Source organism: Myripristis murdjan, chromosome 11 (assembly GCF_902150065.1).
Source record: "Myripristis murdjan chromosome 11, fMyrMur1.1, whole genome shotgun sequence".
NCBI lineage: Eukaryota > Metazoa > Chordata > Actinopteri > Holocentriformes > Holocentridae > Myripristis > Myripristis murdjan.
Window position 1 is genome coordinate 31,747,213 of NC_043990.1, and position 26,121 is coordinate 31,773,333.

Below are 26,121 nucleotides of genomic sequence, written 5' to 3' on the forward strand. Positions count from 1 at the left end.
TCGATCGCAAACAATCATGTCGAAGATACGAGCAAAGCACGGAAGCTGCTCTGTTGTTGGCTGCACAAGCGAGCACAAAAGTCTATTTCTACCTCCTTCGTCAGAGGTTTTGAAGACCCAGTGGATGGAAATGTACTCACAACAATTCCTAAATTGTTGTATGTGCTCACCATTTCACTGCGCACTGCTTTGTCAACGAGGGCCAGTACAAATCAGGATTCGCTAAGAATCTGAAGATAAAGCATGGATCGGTACCAACTGTCCGTGACCCAACTACAAACGTGGGAGCTGTAAGTTTTACCGCTTTATGTTGCTTTACTGTATAAGCCTATTTAGCGTGATAGCCTGTTGAATGTGGTTTTAGCATGGCAGCTAACGTAAGTTACTGTTGGTAACATAGCTTCCTTATACTAGTTAGGTTAATACGCAACAGTAAATAATACCAGAGGACGTTGAGGAGAAGCTTTGTGAACGTATATGTAATTTGAAGCTAGCTCTATACACACAGCGTTATTTGTAATTTGGATGCATGTGGCCACTTTTAATGGTGCTTTCTGTGTGGCTAATGTTGTATCACAGTGTAGCTAACGTACTCTCAGCTGTTGTTGTTATGGACGCTACGACCGCAGTCGTCACTAAACTGTGTGTTGCTTAAGCAATAACAACGGCTGAGGGGCGTTGTAAAATCACTGTAACCCACGGCTTCAAGGGGCTTATTGCTTAAATGTTAGTGCTTGATAGATATCTCCCGTGGTACTTTTCCGAAAAGCTAATGGCCCTGGTTGTACGCAGTTCTTCTGCTCGGTATGATCGTGTAACTTTGGTTAGTACCAAGCTGCTAACGTAAATTTCAGTAACCTGATGTTAGCCGCTACAGTTGAGGCTAACCTGAGAGGTGTTTGTGTCTGCAAAATCAAACTGATAAGGCTGCATTTAGACAAAAAGGCTTTGCAGAGATAAGGGTAGGTGTTTGGGCTTGTCATAAATAAAGTTTTATTTCTCGGATTCAATGGTTTTTCGCTACCACCGCTCCCTTCCCCGACTCAGTATATCATGTTACATTGTTGTCTTAATGTCTCACGTATAGATAAGCGCGGAGTTACAGTAGGGAATATGTGAAAGGGAATAGAATATACATTTTGCACATGCAACATTTATTGGATTTACAAGCTTTGGTTATGTTACAATACAATTTACACCGGAAGTGAAATAGTCCTGTATAACATTACTTTTTATAATTGTGTGCATTTGTTGTCGTAATTTTTGCACTGCTTGGAGCTGTTATAACTACATATTTGAGAAAATGTTGGTGTAACCGTTTCCTCTATACAGGCCAGCACATCAAGTGCATCCATACAGTTTCCTGCATCAAGAGATGTTACATGCCAGACTACACTTGAAGATGTACCCCTCTTCAAGGTCCACTTTCCAAAGGCCATGAAGGGAGAATGCAGAGCTAAACCACTAAAGACAGACCCGACATTCCGTAAGTGTTTCTTTTTTTTATTTTTCAACCAAAACATATGTTTTGGGCCTGTTGTATTAGGTATTGCTCTTACATGTTATACGAATTTCAACATAAAATAACAGTAAAAACTAAAACACACAAAAAAACAACCTTATAAAAACAATAAATTAGATAAAGTGTCAAATGTCAGGAGGTATTTAGAGGAACACTTTCAGTCATTGTGAAAAAAAAGGTAAAGTGTTTGTGCATGTATTTTATAAAACAGGGTATGTTGTCTTTGCGGACCCAGCACCATACACAGATGCAGTATTGGCCATCCCCGTTCCAGAGGACCTAACTGCACAGTTCGAGCGGCCTGACAAGGAGGAGGTCATTGCCAGCTATGTGTCCCGGTTCAATCGAGGGCCAGTTTAAGTCCCACGCAGTGGCCTTCAGCATCAGGAAACTCCGTGCGGATGCGATCGACCACACAAGCTGGAATGACGACCCGGATTCTGCGCCCCAGGAAGCCCCAGCACCAGCTCACGAAGCTGCGATATGCTGGATACCTGTAACAACTCCAAACAATTTGACAGGATATTTAGTCTTGCAAATATTTTTTTATTGTGTGTCACACTTTTTTTTCTCTTCTTCTTATGTGCATTGCCTGCTAGGCTGGCCCCGTGGTATGATTATCACTGGTATTACTTATATGTAAATTATTTGATGTCAATAAATGCTTGAAAGTGTCTACAGAAATGACTCCTGTGAATACATAAATAATTTACACACCACCTGCTTATGGAAAAACTATACAAATAAAAAAAATAGCTAAATCAATTTATTTAACTGTACGGTACTTATATTTGTCACGTTATTACAGTTGTAAGATTATGCCCACTGAAGCAAAGCAAGGCTACGTAATATCTTTGATTTAGATACAAACTATAACATTTTGCAAAGCATAACATACTGGTGTATTCCTCTCAGCCGTAAAGTCTTTGTGGACCCAGCACCGTACACAGATGCAGTATTGGCCATCCCCGTTCCAGTTTTCTCGTTGGGTATGGCGATACTACCTGTGGTATCTCCAGACAGCAGATATTCTCAGCTTCTGTGGGCATGGTAGCACAGTTTCCACAGGAGCACCTATCCAAGGAAAAAAGTGAACATTTCACCAAAATGTAAGTGGACAAGCAGAGGTGGATAAGAAGTAAGCTTGGCCTAACCCTTTCAAGTGCATAAAACATAAGTCATTTGTATCATGTGACTAATGTGGAGCTGGAGAACAGTATCATTTACACAACACTGCCCCAAATTTTGACTAAACTGACTAAAACATTATTGATATAGACAGACATATTTATGCTGAATTATAGCGAGGTAAGTACATTATATTGTGAAAAATAAATGACAGGGCGCTGTTATGATAAACACCTCTGCTCAAAACATCACAAAACCTTAGGCCTACTTTGTCAGCATCGATTACATGTTACCAGTTGTAGCGGACCCTTGGTTCAATAAATGACGTGACGAGATTCCTTACGGGTGCTTAACTTTATTAATAGACATGGCACCGTGAAAACTACAAAGGGGAAATACAGAAAAAGGAAATTTAGGTTAAAAACATGAAACAAACATTTCGTCACTCTTAAACTCAATCAAAGCATAAAAAATAGAGTGCACGGCATCCTTCAAAATAAAATACAACCAGACATGGAGCTGAAGGGTAAAAGCTTAGAAATACATCAACGTAGCCTACCTCATTCCACTCTACCAAGGGGGCTAATTTCCTTTAAGGCCGAAGTCGCCAGTCGGTGAACCCATCTACCTCCTAACAATCAATGAAACAAACTTAAACAGACTGCAAAAACCCAATCGACACAAAAGCAATACATAAGCACAATACATAATCCAAAAAGGAAGAGAAGAAAAAAGAAAAAGAGAAACTTACTCAAAAAAAATCGCCAATACAAAGAAAACCCAGCAGCACACGCCGCACCAACCCACTGGAGACAAAAGGATGAGATGCTGGATGCGCAGGTGAATATGCGCACAGGCCAGGTTACCGGGCGCGTTAGTCTCCTCCCTTATATAGCTTCCCCTTACCAACCCTGGCCACTAGTTGGCAGTCAAAGACAATTTATTTGCATTTTACACACAAAAAAGAGGAGTCCCAACAAACACAGAAGGGGCACAGGGGATTTACCGTTATTCACACTCCCACCAATCATGTTATGATGAATTTAACACCACAAGAATCATACATGATTTTTACATATTATGTGGCAAAATTTGAAAGGCTCAAGTTCATAAGTTTAACATTCTTGCATTAAACCACCAATACCAACAGGTTAGCATGATAATAGAATACACCAAGTCACTCACCCTCTAAAAGGAGCACTAACTTCTGGATAGGTCTTTCAACAATTAAAAGTTTCCCTGATGATTTTCGATCTCCCACTTGCACTTTGACCCTACGCACTAGGCCATCCTCTCCTTGAATAGGCTCAACCACTCGTCCTAACAGCCACTGGTTTCTGGGGAGAAAATCATCCTTGATAATGATGACATCATTAACTTTAAGGTTGCGCCGAGGCACATGCCACTTCTGTCGTATAGTAATATTCAAGAGGTATTCCTTCCTCCAGCGACTCCAAAACTGTTCAATCAAATATTGCACCCGCCGCCACCGCTTTGTTGCATACATGTCTTCCCTTACAAACTTTCCAGGAGGTGGGAGAGCGACTTTAGATTTCATCAGAATGAGATGGTTGGGTGTCAAGGGCTCCAGTGATGTGGGATCATTGATTCCATCTGTATTTAGTGGGCGGCTGTTAACAATGGCCATGGCCTCATAGAACAAAGTTCGAAGTGACGCATCATCAAGTCTGCCAGGACAGAGAGAAAGAGTGGCATTCAATACATTTCTAACAGTCCGGATTTGGCGTTCCCAAACACCACCCGCATGGCTTGCTGCAGGGGCGTTGAAGATGAACTCACATTGTTTCTCTGCCATGTAAACCTCAAGTTGAGTCATGTCACACTGCTTAAGTGCCTCTCTGAGCTCATTTCTGGCTCCTACAAAGTTTGTGCCATGATCACAATGGAGTTGACGTACAGCTCCTCTAAGGCTAATGAAACACCTCAAAGCATTGATAAATGTGTCTGTAGACAGATCCTCCAACATTTCAATATGAACAGCTCGGGAAGAGAGGCAAGTTAGGATCAGTCCATACCTCTTGTATTCCTTGCGTGCTCTCTTGATGATGAATGGGCCAAACACATCCATGCCACAATATGTAAATGGAGCTGACATCTCGACTCGTTCCTTCGGAAGCTCAGCCATACGTTGCTCCTCTACTGGGCGTCGAAGTTTCCTACACTTCACACAATTGTATATCAGCTTGGCGACAGATTTACTCCCACCAATAAGCCAGAACCCATTGGCTCTGAGCTCCATTTGGGTTTGGCCTCGGCCTTGATGACAAATTCTGTCATGGTAGTATGACATGATGAGCTTAGTAATGTGAGAGTTTTTTGGAAGAATGACTGGGTGTTTTAATTCTTGACTGAGGGATGATTGCTTCAGCCTCCCACCAATCCGAAGAAGGCCCTTATCCACAATAGGGTCAAGGCGGAAAAGAGGGCTGGAACTAGGGAGACTACCTCCTCTTTCAAGTGTTTTCATCTCGTGGGAGAATGCTTGGTGCTGAGCGAGCTTAATGACCGCCTCAGCCGCTCTTTCTCGTTCTTCAATAGTCACATGATTACTGTGATGGCCTCGCTTGGATGCCAGCCTCTTAATTCTCGCAACAACCTTGAGGAGTTTCATCCAAGATGAAAATCGACTCAAACTGCCGAGCATGTTGTTAAAGTCATTGGTGGTGGTAGTGGCTACATTCACTTGAACCGCTCTAACTTCAGGGTCCCCAACCAGCAGTTCAGTGAAGAAGTTAGATCTAGGTTTCACTTCTTGCTCCCACAGGAATTTAGGTCCTGACATCCAGGTTGTCGAAGAGAGGTCGGAGACATGAAGGCCTCTGGAGGCATGGTCAGCTGGATTCTCTAATGTGTCAACATAATGCCACTGACAGGGATCTGTTCTGTCCTTTATCACTTGAAGGCGATTTGCGACAAACACATGAAACCTTCTTGAGTCATTATGGATGTATGCCAGCACGACTTGGGAGTCAGTCCAAAAGAACTCCTCATCAATTTTCATTTCCAGTTCAGTTTTCAACATGGCACTTGTTCTGGCAGAGACTACAGCAGCAGAAAGTTCCAGTCTTGGAATGCTCATCATTTTTGTGGGCGCTACTCTTGCCTTAGCCATCACAAGGCTACAGTAGATTTCATTCCTGTCATTGATATACCTAACATAGGAACATGCACCATAACCAACATTACTGGCATCCGAGAAGTGGTGCAGTTCTATCCTCATGATGTCACCAAAGTTGTATGGGTGATAGCATCTGGGAATCTTTACTTCTCTCAGTTTTTGGAGACCACTTTTCCACTCCTCCCACCTTAAGTATACATCCTCAGGAAGGGGCTCATCCCATCCCTTACCCATACGGCACAGCTCCTGTAAAATACACTTCCCAAGCAGGGCAAAAGGGGAGACAAAGCCCAGTGGGTCGTACAGGGAGGCAATAACGGAGAGAACACCCCGGCGAGTAGCTGGTTGGTCCTTGAAGTTGACATTGAAACTGAAGGTGTCATCTTCTAATGACCACTGAATGCCAAGTGCACACCCAACTGGTGTCACATCTAGACTGAGATCATAGGATTTAGCAGTTGCTGCCCTTTCTGAAGGATCAACACAGTCAAGAACTTCCTGCATATTTGAGTTGAACTTATGCAAATGCAAACCTCCCCTTTTGCACAATCTTTGTGCTTCAACAATCAAGTCCTTGGCTTCCTTGATCGAAGAGACACTGGTCAAGCCGTCGTCTACATAAAAGTTCTTCTCGACAAAGGCCGAGGCTGAAGGATGAGCGGATTTGTGTTGCTGTGCTAAATACTTAAGACCGAAGTTGGCACAGCCAGGCGATGAGGCGGCCCCAAAAAGATGAACAGCCATCTGGTATTCTTGGGGTTCTGTTTCCAAATCTCCGTGCTCCCACCATAGAAACCTCAGATAGTTCCGTACTCTGGGTGGAACAAAAAACTGGTGAAACATCCTTTCAACATCACATACCACAGCCACAGCCTCTTTCCGGAAGCGACAAAGGACTCCCACCAGTGAGTTAATTAGGTCTGGACCAGTCAAGAGTGTGTCATTGAGGGAGACTCCACGAAACTTTGCTGAGCAATCAAAAACTACCCTTAACTTGTCTGGTTTTTGCGGGTGGTATACACCATGATGAGGTATGTACCACACAACATCTCCCTCAGCCATGGGGGGGGCTGGCTCCGCATCCCCTCTGCTGATAATTTCCTCCATAAAGGCCTTATAATGATCATAATATTGTTTATTGTTCTTTAATTTTCTCCTTAAATGTTGCAGGCGAACAATAGCCAGCCTTTTGTTATTTGGTAGTGAGGGAGGAGTACTGCTCTTAAAGGGGAGGGGGAGCTCATAATGTCCATCTCCTCTCTGGTTTATGTTGTCACTAAGGAGTTGAATGAAGCGGACATCGTCCTGTGACACATACCTGTCTTCGTCTCCCTTCTCATTAAAGTCTGATTCAAGAATTTTAAGAACGTCAGCGGCTGATGGCGTTGGCATTTCCTTCACTGCAACTCTATGTACAAAGCTCTGGTTTCCCAGTCTGTCGAGATGGGGATTGGAGGATCCTGTTATACTCCACCCAAGCTCGGTTCTCTGTGCAAAAGGTTCATTCCCATCGCCTCTGATGACCTCCAACGGTGCTAATGCTAATGGACAATCATATCCAATCAGCAGTCCCACTTCACAGTCTTGCAGTGGTGAAAGTTTGTCTGCCAGATGTCTCAAGTGTGGCCACTGAAGTGCTGTCTTGGCGGTCGGGATATGAGATCTGTCCACTGGGATGAAATCCCTAGAGTAAGCCTTATGTAGCTGAACATGGGTTTCAGAGTGAATTCCTCTAACTTGCAGACCATGGACAATCTTGCTTGCTATGACAGTGTTGACAGCCGTCATTGTGCTTAGCTTCAATTGAACAGATGATGCGTTCACATTAAGTTCTTTGAGCATATCTTCCAAAATAAACGTTGTGTCACTCTGCGTGTCGAGTAACGCGTAGGTGAGTAGCTCTCTATTTGGGTCTTTCACTGATGACAAAAATACAGGTACAATATTCGAAGTGGAGGAAGAACTTTGAGTCACAGCGTGGGACAATGCATTGTGGGCTTCCTGACCTCTGGCATCTTCTGTGGAAGTAGGATTTGGCTCCAAGGCTGCCACAGCTGCAGCCCCCTTCTCTTCATGCAGGCAGGTCGGATGACGTCGACCACATGAACTACATGTGTGTCGCCTTTTGCAATCCTTCATGACATGTCCCTTCCACAGGCAGCCAAAGCAAAGTTGATTTTCCCGAATAAATGCCCTTTTATCTTCAGTAGTTCTTTCTGCAAAGGTAGGGCACTTAGCTATGCCATGCATTTCATCCTCACAGACTGGGCAAGGTGGTTTTGATTTAGAATAGGTTGATTTATGTACCACAACAGAGGAGTTATTAGATTGGGTGGTTGTATTCAGAGTATTTGCCCTTTTGGGTATTCTGTCGTCCATTACTTTGGAGTTCATCAGAAATGGGGAGGCAATGGGATTGCATACTATCCGGGCTTCCTTTTGCATAAAATCTGCAAAATGAGAAAAGCTTGGATAATCACCAGATGCATCCAACTCATCTACAACGATTCTGCTCCATCTGTGCACAATCCAGTCTGGTAATTTCTTGAGTAGTTTATGATTTTCCTCACAGTCATTTAAGATGGTTAGCCCTTTAACATGGGGCATAGCCTCAGCACAGCCCTTTAAGAAATCTGCAAATTCTCTGAGGGCTGTAGGGTCACTTCCACTGATTTTGGGCCATTTCAAAAGTTTGTCACGGAAGGCCTTTTGAACGATGAAAGGATTTCCATATCTTTCCTGCAACAATGCCAAAGCGCTGTGATAGGCATCTTCAGAATTCCTGTAAAAGAATCCCTCCACAGCCTTACGTGCTTCTCCCGCAAGATAGTGTTTAAGATACAGCATCTTTTCACAAACCGGGAGGGGCTTCTGGTCAATAAGGGCCATAAAGGAAATCTTCCAGTCAATAAATTTTAAAGGGTCACCAGAGAATGTTATCGGTTCAGGGGGAGACAGCCTGCTTACACTTAAAGAGCTTACAATAGCTTGGGCAAGACTGACTGTGTCTTGACTTGTTATTTCAGGAGGTGTCAGAGGTTGGAATGGTATGGCCCGTGGGTTTAGAGGATAGCCGGACTCCACCCTTTGATGCATAGAGTGAGTCTCAGCAGGCTCACTCTCTTCTTCATGATTCTTCATGCTGCCTTCAAGATTTTTATAGGCTCTCACCCGGGCTGCTGCTACTTTCACCTCATTTTCAGCTTCTAGCTGTTTTAACCTCAACTTCTCCTCTTCTCGTTTTAAGTGCATTTCAGCCTCCTTATGCTTTATTTCTGCCAACATTTTTGCTTCACTCTGTTTCCATTCATTTTCCATTTGGCACAATTTTGCTTGTTGAGCTTGTATTTTCTGCATTGCCTTTGCCTTTTCCAGCTTTACTAAAAGCTCTGCTTCAGCCTCAGCTCGTTTGCTAGAGACTGTGGAGAGAGAGGAGTGAACTGAGGATGTGTCTGTTTTCTGCATTGCCTTCGCCTTTCCCAGCTTTACTGAGGGCTCTGCTTTGGTCTTGGCTTGTTTACTAGAGGCAGAGGAGTGTGTTGAAGATGCCTCTGAGATTACTGTCTCTGTGTTGGTATATCCAAAAATGGAGCCATAGTTCTTTTTACTTAGTATCTCCCTCACCCTCTCCTTTTCCAGTTCATCATTAAATGTATGTTCAATAGTTCCCTTTCTTCTACACGCAAGGTCACAGATCTCAGCTGTGAGGGAGATGCAAGCATCCATTTTCTTAGTAATTTCTGGGGTGGAAGTACAGTTGCGTCTAATAGGCTCATAGAAATCACGCACTGTGTCATGTTTGGTTTTTATGTTTTGCTGAATGCTGTCGAGGTCATCTAGTGTGCAAAATGCCTTCAGTTTCATTCTAGAGTCCCTTGCTATTTGTTTCCAAGAGTTGTATGCCTTACTGAAATCCTTCTCATGTTGTTTAGCCCTCTCCTCTCGCAGCTCCCTACCCTTGTCAGTTAGAGCTCTTCCACGGGAGCTAGACCTGGATGACTGACCCTTAACATTATCCATCCTTTCTGATTTGAGTGACATTTGTGAGGCTTGATGTATTAATGATTTAAATTCAAAATTCTGAGTTATGCTTCTTTTAGTTCACAAGGTGATGCCTTCACACATTCACAAATTCTTTGACCAAATATATCATACACACTATAAAACTTATATTGCACTTTACCCTTTCAACCTTTTCATTTAAAAGGACATTGTAAATATATCATTTAAAGACAGAAAATATAATAAAACTCTTAAACCCTTGAGTCCTTTGATTACAAACTGTAGGTTTATTCTTGCCATTTAACTCAGAGAAGAAATGCAGTGCGTTGCTCCATTTTCTTTCTCCCGTTTCCTTATTATTTCAGTCCAATGTCTCTCACTGCATTTTTGGCTGTACCTTTAGAAGAGGGTTACTGTTCATTAACTGATCTTGCATGTGTGCCAAGGTGTAGACTGCATGGGCTGCGTCGGCTGCTGACATCAGGTGATGAAGGAAGATGGCTCGGACGTAATGGTTGAGTTTTCACTGTAGCGGACCCTTGGTTCAATAAATGACGTGACGAGATTCCTTACGGGTGCTTAACTTTATTAATAGACATGGCACCGTGAAAACTACAAAGGGGAAATACAGAAAAAGGAAATTTAGGTTAAAAACATGAAACAAACATTTCGTCACTCTTAAACTCAATCAAAGCATAAAAAATAGAGTGCACGGCATCCTTCAAAATAAAATACAACCAGACATGGAGCTGAAGGGTAAAAGCTTAGAAATACATCAACATAGCCTACCTCATTCCACTCTACCAAGGGGGCTAATTTCCTTTAAGGCCGAAGTCGCCAGTCGGTGAACCCATCTACCTCCTAACAATCAATGAAACAAACTTAAACAGACTGCAAAAACCCAATCGACACAAAAGCAATACATAAGCACAATACATAATCCAAAAAGGAAGAGAAGAAAAAAGAAAAAGAGAAACTTACTCAAAAAAAATCGCCAATACAAAGAAAACCCAGCAGCACACGCCGCACCAACCCACTGGAGACAAAAGGATGAGATGCTGGATGCGCAGGTGAATATGCGCACAGGCCAGGTTACCGGGCGCGTTAGTCTCCTCCCTTATATAGCTTCCCCTTACCAACCCTGGCCACTAGTTGGCAGTCAAAGACAATTTATTTGCATTTTACACACAAAAAAGAGGAGTCCCAACAAACACAGAAGGGGCACAGGGGATTTACCGTTATTCACACCAGTCTTGACATTACATGCTTGAAGCAGTCTAACTGAGCATATGTTGAGGCTAGTAACAGTCCTCTGACGACAAAACTTTTTCCGTAGACTGCAAGAATATAGATAACTATAACATTATTCCGCTTTTCACAATATCGCACATTTTGGTTGGAATGAAAACCTGCAGCCTCTTGGCCCTCCATGGCACGAGTTTGACACCTGTGGTTTAAGCATATGTTCTTAGTGTGTAAGCAATCGAAGAAAAAAAAAACAAACTGTAAACCATTCACATTTATGGCAAACTGAAACTCTGTCATCAAAACTTTAAAATCCTCTATCAAAACGTAACTCTGATGACAAAAGGAAACACATTTCCACCATATGAACACACTTTCACATCAGCAGCAACACAATAACACATTGAACACAAAACACTGCATTTCACTGCTTTTCATATATTTCTTCAAAAAGAATTTTGCAAAGCTCAAAGTAGAAATTAAGCATCTTTTTCATAGTAACAACTGTTTCCAAAATAACAAAAAATAAAAATATATAAGGTGTCAACTCAAAACTGTATACAATATACTGTACTTTACGGTACAGTAAAGCAAACATAAAACAATAGCAAAAAAACAATATAAAACATAGTATGTAAAGCAAAAATAAAACAATACAATAAAATCAAACTATGCACAGTAAGTAGCAGAAGGTTCTGCTGCGGATCCTGTCGTCTGTTAGGGTCTGGCCACAAAATCTCGTCCACATCGCAGACGATGTCTTCCTCTGCCTCTTTCTCTCAGCGCCTCCATGCCTGCATAGTACTCAATATGGCTGACCTGGGGCCTGTTTGCAGTGCTGAGGCCCTGACTGACTGGTGTTCAGTTTTCTAAGTAAGAGCTTTCAGGTGTGTGTCTCAGGTTTTTTAATTACCCGATGTGTTTTATATTTTGAACATAAGTGTTTTCCCCATGGTAACCACATGATTTCATGTTTGAGCGAGGTGTCTTCTGTGTTAGGTCCCGATTCTTTTGTTGAAAGCCCAAGAACAGACCGGAGTCAGTCTTCAATTTTCTGATGCAATATTTATTATGGTCACATATAAAGCAAGGCAGCGCTGGTCTCAGTGTGACAGAGCTCCCGCAGGATCTCAGTCAGAATGAGCCCCGATATCAGGAAATGATACACATTTATGTTCTTGGGCTGGGCCTGCCCCGTACATAGGTTGGACTTAAACGCAACCGAGAATAATTGGCCAGTTACCTGGACATGGACAGGCCAATGACTGTCCATGCCTTGTTCCCGGAATGTGTGATGCTAGTGTGTGGATGTTGACTGGGCCTGTATCTAATGCAACAGACCTAAATAACAAGATAGAGAAAGTACATCTGGCTCCTGCTGTGTCTATCCTCTGCTTAGCAGCCAAGCTGCCCTGAACTATGTAATACATTGGATAATGCAAGAAACATTGAACTATACGGCCAATTGTAACACTGTATGAAATAGTGTTTGGTGTTCCGGAGGAAATGTGCTGCAGAATAGCAAACACTGTTCAAAGCAGCACATGTGTCTAAGGTATGGCCACGCTGTGTTTAAGGTTTAGTTACAATGAGTTAAAGTGTTGCCACATTGGTTTAAGCATATATTTTTAGTGTGAAAACAAAACAAAACAAAACTGTAACTTAAACAGGTATCTTAAAACATAAAGAGAAGGCTTTTAGTGCTCTTAGAATACAACCGAGAACCAAGAACCTGACAAGATTCTGCTGACTGACCAAAATGAACTTATACAAGAGTACTCCTTTCCTGACAAGTGAACAGGATCCCTTCTTGTTAACATAAATAGTAGTTCTACAGCATACATTTTGAAGTGAAATATAGCAAATTTAGTAGACAGGCAAACAAGAACACATAACTTAAGACAAACAGTGTGAAATAATTGTGGCTGTGTTGATGTAGAGAGCTTTCACTGACCTATATGAAATTCCACTCCAACTCTATGAGGTTAGGTTAGGGTCGCAGTGTCCCAAAGGAGGGCACTCCGGGAGGCACAGGCTCTCAGGGGTCCTAAAAGAATTCCATGAATTTGAAAAGTCTCTTGTTAAAAGATCAAAAGGGTCCTTAAAAGCCCCATAAAATAATGTAAAATGGTGTAAAGTAAATTGGACCAACGGATAGATAAGAAGGCGGGAGTGTTATAATTGGCCTTATAGTTCATGTCTCTTGCAGTATTCAATGCATGTTAAAGTTCAATGCTTCTTGTATTATTCAGAACAGCTTGGCTATTAGCAGAAGGTAAACAAAGCTGGAACCAGACATATTTTCTCTATCTTATTTGTTAGGTCTATTGCGTTAGATACACGCCCAATCAACATACATACACATAGCATCACACATTCCGAGATCAAGGCATGGACAGTGGTTGGCCTGTCCATGTCCGGTAACTGGCCAATTACTCTCGGTTGCGTTTAAAGTCCAACCTATGTACGGGGCAGGCCCAAGCCCAAGAACATAAATATGTACCATTTCCTGATATCGACACTCATTCTGACTGAGATCCTGCGAGAGCTCTGTCACACTGAGACCAGCGCTGCTTTGCTTTACATGTGACCAAATAAATATTATATCTGAGAGCTGAAGATTGACTCCGGTCTGTCCTTGGGCATTCAACAAAAGAATCGGGTCCTAACAATTGGTGCCGGTGACCCGGATTGACTGACTCTGAGGCCGTGTCCCATTGGGGACCGCCGGAGACGGCTGGAGGAGAACCTTTCTCAGACAATTCCAGGCGCCTAAGACAAAGGTGAGCAGAAAACCTTTTTCTATCAAAAATTTCTGCACATTGGTCATACTAAATTAGATTGTCTGATTAATGCTACTCTCTGATTGAAAAATTGTGATAAATTTGGGGGGAAATACATAACTGTATGTGTTTATCAACTGAATGGTCACATGTAAAGTATCAATCACATAGACTCACGTGAGGGAAAGTGAATAAGTGTCCTAGTCTAGATTAAACTGGTAAATCTAAAAGAAAAAAAGAGAAGTTTTATAGGACGCTAGAGGTCCCACATAAACTGAGGCCGGATTACTGCCAAATAGTCTGGTGTCAGGAGACATTTTGATGCTGCTGAGTGCGACACCATTGGGGGCGTTGCCAGGCTGCGTCTGAGGCCACTGGAAGTGGGAATTTTTTTTTTCTCTCACAATTGCTATAGAGAATAGGCCTAAAGCTCTATAAGGACACAGGGAAAGGTCTGTTGTTTTTCATACCAATGCGGGGTGGTTTCCTACTTGATTGATATTTTACTGTGCCTGTGGCAGTGTATCGAACAGTTGAGACTGGTCGAGAATTCCTGCCCTGATACAGATCTCAAGTAGTTCTGCAAGGGGGGCATTGGAACAGGTTAGAACGGGGATTTTCTAGCTTAAGGTGTTGCAGAGGTGGTGAATTAAAACGAGTGGATAGACTGGGAGAACCCCCAGCGATTAAGCGCACAGAGCACTAGGCTCCGTGTAGAAGCTTCTTAATCGGGTCCCCACTCGGGCGCTGAGCCATTTGCCCTCTCTGTTGACACGTGTCTACATTTAAAGATGTCGCAAAAAGTTGTTGATAAATGGAAGGATTGCAAACCCGGGTCCCTGGGCTCGGTGCTGTTAGAAACCTTGACAAGATGGCAGAAAAAGGTTCCAAAGGAGGAAGAAAAGAAAGCCATGGATAGGTTTGTGTATTGGGTGAGGGAAATGCAGGAGAGGGGAATGTTTGGGGGGTGCGAAAGCGCTCCACCTGAACTGAGTGCATTTACCTACATTTGGCAACAGGCAGCAAGAAGTGTGACCCAGGCAAAAGAAAAGTTGCAGGAAACAGGTGTGTGGCAGAGAGGATTAGGGAGAGTAGGGAAAGGAAGAGCAGGGAAAGAGGTAAAACACACAGAAACATTTCTTGCGAATTGCCACTGTTTTTTGGGAGAGGTTAAGCTCTCCATTCAGAAGTCCTCTGCACAACCACAACAACAGGTGCCAGCTAAACCCTTGCCTTCTCCAGAGACACACTGTGCCGAGAGTACCGATAAGACATTCATAACAAAAACAATTCAGTCGGAAGCTGCCGAGTTTACAGATAACACGTCCCAAGCGAACACAATTCAGGCACAACAGGCCGTGATCAAAACCAAAACATTGTCACCCATGGTAACTGAAATTGCTCCAGCACCCGTGACCTCCCCCTCTCCCTATGCCGAGGCGAGGAGCATGTTGGAAGCTGTCCAACATCAGATGCCTCTGAGTGATGCCACTAGCTCTAAGAAACCTTGCACACTTCACACTACCACTGCTGATGTGTCTCCATTAGTGGTTGTCAAAAATGGGTTGTTGCAATTGGCACCACTCAGAGCATTGATGACTCAAGCAGGATACAAAAACTACAACTCCCCATTGCAGTGGACTGCCGCAGCTGAAAAACCTTTTGTTGACGTCAAAACAGCACTGTCATCGGCATGTGCTCTCCATGCTCCTAATTACTCTGAGCCATTTCACTTGGATGTTGATGAAAAGAACGGGTTTGTCAATGCCGTTCTTTACCAAAAGGGGGAGAGTAGGAGTACAACAGACAGAAAAATACTGATGTACTATAGCTCAAAATTAGACAATGTTGAGATTGGACACCCCACTTGCGTCAGACATGTCGCCGCCATAGGCAAAGCAGTGCACAAAACATCCCACATCACAATGAGCAACCACACCATTGTGCACACAGCACATGGAGTGAAAGCATTTCTTGACTCCAATGCATTCACATTGTCAGCACACAGGATCCACGGCTTGCAACATCTTCTTAACAAACCTCACATCCACTTCACCAGCGAAGGGGCTAATATGGCAACACGTATGGACACTGAGCAAGATCACGATTGTGCAGCAGAGACTGATAAGGAAATGCAGTTACATCCCACCCTACACAAAGAACCACTTAAAGATGCTCAGATGACACTGTACTGCGACGGTCACAGCCATCACTCTCCCACTGGCGGGTTAGTGACGTCGTATGCTGTTGTGGAGGAAACAGCAGCAGGTTTAGAGACGAGACAGGCACATTTAATTCCTCAACCAGCATCAGCTCAAATGGCAGAATTGGTTGCGCTAACAGAAGCATGTAAATTAGCACAAGGGAAAACTGCCACTGTTTACACTGATTCGGCCTATGCAGTTCAAGCAGTACACGTGGACATGTGTCATTGGAGAAGGAAAGGTTTTGTGACTTCAGACGGCACCCCTGTTAAACATTTGAATCAGCTCATGGATCTTTATTATGCTCTGCTAGAACCAAATCAGGTTGCCATAGTTAAGTGCAGAGGACACCAAAAGGGGGATGGCAAAGTGGCTAGAGGCAACAATGCGGCAGACATGGCAGCAAAAGATGTAGCTGGGTACAATGTGCATAAACAGATGTCTCAAAAGAAAACTGATGATAAACCACATAGGGACCTATGTGTACAGAATATCAAGGAGCTGCAACAGGCAGCTGCTCCAGCTGAGAAGCAAGCATGGCTGGAAAAGGGAGCCACAAAAGACTGTACAGGGCTCTGGAGAAACCATGAGGGCAAAATAGTAGCTCCAGCGGGACTACTGAACTTGTTATGCCAAGAGGCACACAGCAGAGCGCACTGCGCTAGTTCTAGAGTAACAGCCCTCATCTCGCAACATTGGTGGCATCCTCACTTGAAGGACATTGCCAAATATTTTGTACAGTCATGTGAGATATGCAATCACTTCAATCCAAAGGTTTCACTGAAAGCAGGTCTGGGGACCTTTCCTGTGCCTGATGCTCCCTGGAAAGAGATAGTGATTGATTTTACTGATATGGGAGCGGAGCACAGGACCGAGGGCAAGAGATATCTTCTTGTCTGTGTTGATCCTTTCTCTAGGTGGGTTGAGGCCACACCCACCAGAACTGAGAAGGGGAAGGAAGTGATTAAATGGTTGACGAGAGAGATAATACCCAGATTTGGAGTACCTGAGCTGATCAGGTCTGACAATGGTCCTTGTTTCACTGGTGAAGAGTTGAGAGAAGTGGAAAGGCGGTTTGGGATTAAACACAAGTTTGGTGCAGTTTATCATGCGGCCTCTCAAGGGCTGGTGGAAAGGGCAAACAGAACTATTAAAGAAGGATTGGCTAAGGTCTGCGCAGACACCAAATTAACATGGGTTGAGGCCCTACCCATTGTGCTATTCAGCTTGAGGTCGACTCCAAATGCGACCCTGAATGTCAGCCCGCATGAGATTTTGACAGGAAGAAAGATGCCCTGTCCGTTCACCACTGCACCAACCGACACACCGCCTGTGCTGTTACAATATGAGAATCTGGGTGAATATGTGAAACAGCTGAACAATACTGTGATGAGTATCTCTCAACAGGTGACCGCAATACTCTCCAAGGAACAGGACCAGGAAACCTCACCAGTGGAGGTTGGAGACTGGGTGCTCAGAAAGGTCAACAAGCTGAACTGGTCCTCTCCGAGATGGAAGGGACCGTATAAGGTGGCTGAGGTCACATCACACTGTGTGAAGGTCTGGCTGACAGACGACAGACTGAGTAACTGGATCCACAAGACACATTGTGCACTGACAAAAGACCCGAATGACAGAACACTGACTGAGGTTCGGACTGACTTACTAACCTTGCCGACTGACACTGACCCGTGACCCCGACTGGGGCACACTTAGATAGTAAGGCACTGACAATGACTACACTGGAAATGAGACCATACAGTCGAGTGGACAGGCACATGACAAGGGAGATATCCAGGAGAACTCCTCTCTGGAGACTGGGTTGTGGCACCAGGGTAGCTGTAGCTATTTTGGTGACACTAACGTTGATGATAGTTCTGCCTGTTTTGGTGTGGGAAATCGTAACTTCCAAGTCCCACACAGCTAAGCAAAACCACACTGACCCTGAATTGATCTATCCTACCACCACACCACGCCACCTGACAAAGAGATCTGTAAGCGGGAGAAGCCACCTGATTAACCTGCAATTTGTTGAAAACCAAGATGGGGTCATAACTTTTGATTTGTGTGCTGTCATCACGTGTGGCCCTAATGAACAAGCACATGGGTTGTCTGAAAAATACATATGCAGTGATGGTACCAGGAACCAGGGCCATCATGATGGTGAATATTATCTGGGTCGCCCCTACTGTGGTGTTGGTTGGGATCTTGTCGTGGTGAATACTGGCCCGCTAGACTGGGGCTACCAACTGGACAACCCATTAAAATCACGATTGGCACTGATTAAGGGTACCCCACGATACCCCTGTAATGACGAATCTTGCAACCCATTGATCCTCACACTGAAAAAACCACAACTGTCAGACACAAACCACTACGTCCTTGGGGCTTACGAAACTGGAACTGATCCCTTAGGCTATTTCATGATAACTGTGACAGCACAACAACCTCCTGAAATGAGCAATACTACTAAATTGGTTACCGACGGCATCATGGCCAAAGACGTTGCTAACCTTTCTGTAACAGATGTATTGGAAATTGAAACGGGTTTCACTGAGAAAAATTATTGGCTGGACTGGGTAGAGAACGCAGCCAGAATGGCCACTAGAGAAGACTGTGTAGTGTGCTCAACTCCTAGACCAACTTTGTTAACTGTTCCATCACCATTTTCTGAAAATGAGACCTTTTGCATGATGCACTTACACACCACTGAAAATCCCACAGAAGCATGCAAACATCTGGAGACAACGTACCCGTTGTCCCCACCAAAGGCGATCCCACCAATATTTACACCTGTCAGAAACAATCACACCTGTCTCACTAAATTCGACATATCTGGTCTGAATGTAGGCGACATACCAGAGGATTGGTGCACAACTACCATTAATGTTACCGACTGGCCAAATGCAACCACACTGACTTACTCTCGTTCAGATGTTTATTGGTATTGTGGTGGGAATCGCCTAAGGAATACACTTCCTTCTAGCTGGACAGGAACATGCACCATACTATCCTTGATTGCACCCATTACATTGATAAAAATTACAGCAGCTGAACTTGTTTCTCATTATGACAAATTTCACTATGATTTCCAGCCTGTCGCCAAATCACACCTGCACAAACGAGCTGCATTCGACCTTTACCACAATTCTCCCATATACATTGACGCAATTGGGATCCCACGGGGTGTGCCTGATGAATACAAATTAGTGGACCAGGTTGCAGCAGGCTTTGAATCCTCGTTATTCTGGTGGGTCACTATAAATAAGAATGTTGACAGGATAAATTTCATACATTTCAATGTGCAACGGCTGAGCAACATGACACGAGATGCTATCTTTGGTCTGCATGAACAATTGGCTGCTACTTCATTAATGACTTACCAAAACCGATTGGCCCTCGATTTTCTCTTAGCTGAAAAAGGAGGTGTGTGCGCTATGTTCTCTCATGACTGTTGCATCTTCATTCCAAACAATACAGCACCGGACGGCTCTGTAACTCGGGCTCTTTCTGGCTTAAAGACCATGGCAGACGAATTGGTAGCACACTCAGGGATAACAAATCCCTTGGCTAATTGGCTTGATCATTCATTTGGAAAGTGGAAAACTGTGATCGTTTCTGTATTGACATCTTTGCTCTTTGCCGTTACAGTACTCACGCTATGCGGATGCTGTTGCATACCATGCATCAGACATCTCTGTCTGCAATGCATCACTAGGGCAATTAATGACAGATTTCCCGCACCACCTCCTTATCAATTAATTCAATACCATGGCGACACGATTCCTATGGTCTCCCTCCCTGAGCCCGGGGAGGACGAGACTGAAGTGGACCTGGACGGACTCGACTACGACACCCAAGAAGACCGTTTTTTGTATCCCTGAACCCCATATAGTCACATGATATACGCTACTGCTAATACATAACCATATATTTACTCGCATACATATAGGGGCGTGAGACTCATAGGTTTTCATAGAAATGTTTAGTGTTTTCCATAAACTGTGCAAGATGAATTACTGCTGATAGATGCTAATCATACTTACACATAGCCAGCTTACACATATCCGCTGACATATAGGTTGCTAGGAAGGTAGATACATATGCTTCTGCTTAAGATTTATATTATGGGTTTTTTTGTTGATGAGATAAGAATATACCAAAAGGGGGCATTAAAACCCTCAATTGTGTTGATTGTGTTGCTTATTTAGGCTGGGAATCACTGGCAGTTTGGGGGGCTGACTGGTTGGTTTTCCGCCTAAAGCGGTACCACAGTACAGAATAACATTTTTACCTAGTTTGATTGACATAATAAAATTATGTCAAAAGGGGGATTGTTATAATTGGCCTTATAGTTCATGTCTCTTGCAGTATTCAATGCATGTTAAAGTTCAATGCTTCTTGTATTATTCAGAACAGCTTGGCTATTAGCAGAAGGTAAACAAAGCTGGAACCAGACATATTTTCTCTATCTTATTTGTTAGGTCTATTGCGTTAGATACACGCCCAATCAACATACATACACATAGCATCACACATTCCGAGATCAAGGCATGGACAGTGGTTGGCCTGTCCATGTCCGGTAACTGGCCAATTACTCTCGGTTGCGTTTAAAGTCCAACCTATGTACGGGGCAGGCCCAAGCCCAAGAACATAAATACGTACCATTTCCTGATATCGACACTCATTCTGACTGAGATCCTGCGAGAGCTCTGTCACACTGAGACCAGCGCTGCTTTGCTTTACATGTGACCAAATAAATATTATATCTGAGAGCTGAAGATTGACTCCGGTCTGTCCTTGGGCATTCAACAAAAGAATCGGGTCCTAACAGGAGTATTTATTTTTAACAAGGAACTCAAGCTCCACAGGGTCTCCAGAGACACATTTGTGGTTGGCGTGTAATTCCTGTATTTATAAAATTGTTTAAAAAGAGGGGGTACATGGAGAGAGAGGGCTGGCTCCAGTTAAAAGAATAGTAAGTGCTGTAAAAGATAAGTGCTAAAAACAAGCAGTAAAAAACATTCACACACGTAAAATACATAAAAGCATGAATAAGGCATAAATGGAATAAATAAACATGTAACATTTAAATAGAAAAACATGAACCCACTCGTAACCATCATCAATCCCTAAAAACCCTTTGAAAAAAAGGTTTATATATTAAAACAAATGAATAAATAAGTTGATAAAAGTCATTGTAAAATTAACCATGGAGGAAAGACACACTGGATTTGTTACAGTTTTTTACAGTTGTTTACACACTAAAATTTTCACACAATTAACAAATCTTTACACACAAGAAGCAAAACACCTGTGCAGAGTTGCACAACAATAAGCACAGACTCAGCTTCACACTTTTTGCAAAACATTACAGAAAGTGATTTGCAAAACTCTACACGCATTTTCACACCTTAGACACAGATAAGGATTGTGAGGCTATTTCCTTCTCATTACAAAGCCCTGGCTTGCCAGTGACCACACTAATGAACGAACTGGATAAGCACATCGACCTGGTGTGGAAACACACATGTGCTAAATTGAAAATACAGCACTCAGGTAGGTATAATAGCCAGCAGGTAAGTTCACCTGTCTTCAACAAAAATGGAAGAAGTTAAAAGAAGAAGAGTGAGAATGAGAGGAGGAGCTCAAAGAGGAGAAGAAGGAGGTAGAGGAAGAGGCCAAGGTAGAGGAAGAGGTAGAGAGGGACCTGAAGTGATAGCACCTGAACAAAGAAGAAGAATTACTGTCGCTGCTGTATTTCTGCTGAGATTTGGCTGAACTCTCAGTCCAGCTTCCCTCAGTGTCCTGTTTGTCTACAGATAAGAAAACTACTATTTTGTTCTGATTTTCCTTGTTGATTGACATGTTACTATAACTGAGCATATGGTTTTATCAATTTGTTTATGGTTTTGGCTGATATGTTTCATTTTGCAAACAAACTGGAGTGTTCTGCAAATTGGGTGTGGTGTTTGGTTAATTGTGTGAGGTGTTTAGAAAAAAAGAGGCCCTGTTTTCAAAATTGTGTGTAAACAATTGAAAAAAACTGTAATAGGCTGTAGAGGCTATCCTACGGCGCCATCTGCTGGAGGAGCGCCACTGGTGTTACTGCATCCAGAAGAAAATGTGTAGTAGAACTCCTTTCACATAAGATATTTGTTGTGTGGGAAATTGCTGTGTAATAGAGAATAAATGAATATGGAAAATGGAAAATGCCTCAACATTGTGCAGCCTATGATTGTAAAAACCGACGTACTGCACAATCCAGACAACAGGGAATCACCTTCCACATGTAAGACACATGTTTAGTTTAATTTGGTCATTATAACTTACCCATTATTACTGACCAGGGACCACCTGAGCCCCCCCAAAAGCCAGGGAAAACCCTGTACTCAGTGTGCATTTTAAACAAATTCCCTCAAGCCATTCCCACAGCATAGACTGTTTAATGTATATTTTGGGTCTAATGTTAATGCTTGACTTTCTACTGAGCCATTGCACTCATTATTATTTAGCTCTTGTTTTTTTATGGACTAGTTATATAGATTATATTTTAATTATTTAAACTGCCCCACAATTCCATCTCTGTTGTAATCCGGAAACCAAGCAACTACATTTTGTTGCAAAAAACTCACTGCTGTGTTATTTATTTATTTATTTTTGTGCAATGACAGTAAAGAAACTCTAAGTCTATTTGAATACTAATGTGTGTGTGTCCCACCCAGGGTCCTTTGTGTGTGGAGTTTGCATGTTCTCCCCGTGTCTGCGTGGGTTTCCGCCGGGCACTCCGGTTTCCTCCCACCGTCCAAAGACATGCAGGTCAGGTGAATTGGAGAAGCTAAATTGCCCCTAGGTGTGATTGTGTGTGTGGTTGTCAGTGTTTGTCTGTCTGCCCTGCGATGGACTGGCGACCTGTCCAGGGTGTTTCACTGCCGTATGTGCGCTGGGATAGGCTCCAGGACCCCCCCGCGACCCTTGTGAGGATAAGCGGTTTAGAAGATGAATGAATGAATGTGTGTGTGTGATCCTTGGTGGTCTGGCAGAGTGTTCACAGGTACAATAACTACATGAGAACCTCAGATGAAGAACCATATTTTTTCACATTTTAGATAATCATCAATATTACACTATTTAGACTATCACATTAATGTGTATATATTTACCTTGAGAATTTGATTATATCAGAAAGAAAATGATGAAATGAGGCCCTCTGACAAAGAACCATATATGCATGTTTTCACATTTTAGATAATCATCAACATTACACTATTTAGACTAATATGCCTGTCACATTAATGTGCATATATTTACCTTGAAAATTGATAATGTGTCCTTATTCTACTGACAAAATATATTTCTTCCATAGGCCTGGGCATCTGAGGGGAAACAAACATGCTTCTAGCGAGAATTTAACCCGGGTTTATAAATAACAAGTCTTGTGTGATAACTATACCACTACTGCTAGCTGTGGAGGAGCTCATACTGTGGCATATGGGGGATGTGAGGCTATGAAAAGGGAGAATGGTATCCAGAAAATAAGAGTGGAAAGAAGGCTATCTTATGCAGAAGCTGTAAGAGTATCAAGAGAGCAGCATGTTGGAACTAATGATCAAGGAGCAATGGGAGGTAGAGAGCAGCAACAAAAAATAAATGACAGGATGTATGTGGACAAAAGGGATTTAGTAACATTTATTGCAGGAGTGGTTAACAGCACAGCAGAAGTGAAGTCAAAGAGTGAAAAAATCCAGCTGATTGTTAGGGCAGCAGTGCATCATCTGGGACTAGTGGGACTGACATGGGAAGAAGTGAGGGATAACCTCACTAATCAGTCAAGTTTGGAGACACCATGAACCTGTTGATAATAGTTATGGTCATTATTTTACAATGGAATGCGAGGAGCTTACTGGCTAATGGCCAGGAACAGACTTAAAACACAAAGACACAAACAGACTTAAATGGACAGGTAATTGAAGATCTGATGGATGAAAGGGAGTTGGTATGTATGAATGATGGCAGAGGAACAAGGATAAATGTAACAACTGGTACAGAGTCAGTATTGGATATAACTCTAGTATCTAACACCCTGGCTGGAATAGGTAACTGGGAAGTTTGGTCAGCATCAACAATAGGCAGTGATCATTACCCAGTTTTGTGTATGGTGGGAGAAAGAGTGGAAGTGAGAGGAAGTGAGGGAATCAGAAAGTGGGTTTTTGGAAAGGCAGAGTGGGATAAGTTCAAGAGCCTGAGTAAGGAAATGATGAATGGGATAGATATGTTTGGAGATATTGATGAACTAAATAATCAGGTAACGTCAGCAATCATAATGGCGGCAGAAAGAGCTATACCCAGGAGTAAAAACAAGAAGAACAGAAAACTGGTACCATGGTGGACAGAGGAATGCCGTCAGGCTGTAAGAAACAGGAATAGAGCTTTCAGGCTAGTTAAAAGAACCCATAACATGCAGAATTTAATAGAGTACAAAAAGGCGCAGGCAGTGGTGAGAAGAACAGTACGTCAAGCTAAGAAGGCAAGTTGGAGGAATTTCTGCAACAAAATAGGAAGAACGACACCAGTTGGAGAGGTTTGGGGAATGGTAAAGAGGATGGGGGGAGACAGAAGGGAATGGGATTATCCAGTCATAATATCAGAGAGAGAAACAGCAATATCCAACAGGGATAAGGCAGAGATCATGGTCAAGGCTTTTGTAAATATACATAGCTCAGGAAATTTGTCGGAAGAAGGAAGAAAGAGAAGAGACAGAACTATGAATCAGTATCCAGGTGTGTTAGAGAGGAGGGAGAGTACAGATGAAATAATTGATGAGCCATTTACTTTGGCAGAGATGGTGAGAGCTATAAAGAGATCACGACCAACTTCTCCAGGGAAAGATCAGGTTTGTTACATTATGTTAAAACATCTAGGGAAGGAGCGCTATTGAAGTTGCTGAAGCTTTATAACAGAGTGTGGGAGGAGGGGAGGTTACCAGGAGCTTGGAAAGAAGCAGTAGTGATTCCAATTAGGAAACCGGGAAAGGATCCATCTAAACCTACTAGCTATAGACCAATAGCACTAACGTCAAATATATGTAAGATAATGGAGAGGATGGTAACAGAAAGATTGTCATATGAACTTGAGAGGAAGGGATTGTTGGATAGTTGCCAGAGTGGATTTAGGAGGGGGAGGAATACCATGGACTCTGTGATAAGGTTAGAAACTGAAATAAGAAAGGCTCAGGCAAATAAGGAATCAGTTATAGCAGTGTTTTTTGATATTGAAAAGGCTTATGACATGATGTGGAAGGAGGGATTGCTAATAAAACTACACAAGATGGGTGGTGGGGGGAGAGTATTTAACTGGATAAAGGATTTTTTATATGATAGGAAGATCCAGGTACGCATTGGGCCAGATTTATCTAACCAGTATACAGTTGAAAATGGTACACCTCAAGGGAGCGTGATAAGTCCGTTGCTCTTTATCATCATGATAAATGATGTATTTTTAAAAGTGCCGATGGATATAGGGAGATCACTTTTTGCAGATGATGGAGCCCTGTGGAAACGAGGAAGGAATGTAGAACATGCAATCAGGAAAGTCCAAAGTGCAATTGATGAGGTGGTGGAATGGGGTTTTGATTGGGGGTGCAGGTTCTCAGTGGAAAAAACTCAAACAGTGTTTTTTACCAGGAAAAGAACTGAGGAAAGAATGAAGCTGAGTATGTATGGGAAAGCATTAGAAAGGGTTGGAACGTTCAAATTTTTGGGAGTTCTATTTGATTCTCGACTGACATGGGCAGATCATATCAGGAAAATAGAAATAAAATGCAAAAAAGTAATAAATGTGATGAGATGTTTGACTGGAAGGGAATGGGGGGCAGGAAGTTCAGCGTTGAAGAAGCTGTATGTAGCTATGATAAGATCGGTGCTGGATTACGGCAGTATAGCATATGGGTCAGCAGCTAAATCTGTTCTACGGAGACTGGATGTGATTCAAGCGCAGGCTTTGAGAGTCTGTAGTGGGGCTATCAAGTCTTCACCAGTGCCTGCTTTACAGGTAGAATTGGGAGAATTGCCTCTAGAATTAAGAAGGATGCAGTTGATG

General features: G+C 42.9%; 1 protein-coding gene across 13 annotated transcripts in view; it reads right to left on the reverse strand.

Annotated features, from left to right (window-relative positions):
* Positions 1-1,603: 1,603 nt before the first annotated feature.
* LOC115367606 (uncharacterized) overlaps positions 1,604-26,121 on the reverse strand; it is a 34,193-nt gene continuing 9,675 nt past the window's right edge. For 2 of the 13 annotated variants that reach the window (XR_003928930.1, XR_003928933.1), the window contains 3 exons: positions 12,991-13,083; positions 2,421-2,596; positions 1,887-2,025 (listed from right to left, as the gene is read on the reverse strand). Coding sequence is in view for 6 of the 13 variants with exons in the window: in XM_030063430.1 (XP_029919290.1) it covers positions 3,828-8,183 (4,356 nt within the window). In the remaining 7 variants the exon portion in view is untranslated. Of the gene's footprint in view, positions 1,619-1,886; positions 2,026-2,420; positions 8,219-11,180; positions 11,239-12,990; positions 13,084-26,121 lie in introns of those variants that run through there. The other 11 variants (XR_003928931.1, XM_030063430.1, XR_003928937.1 and 8 more) reach the window with 11 other exon arrangements.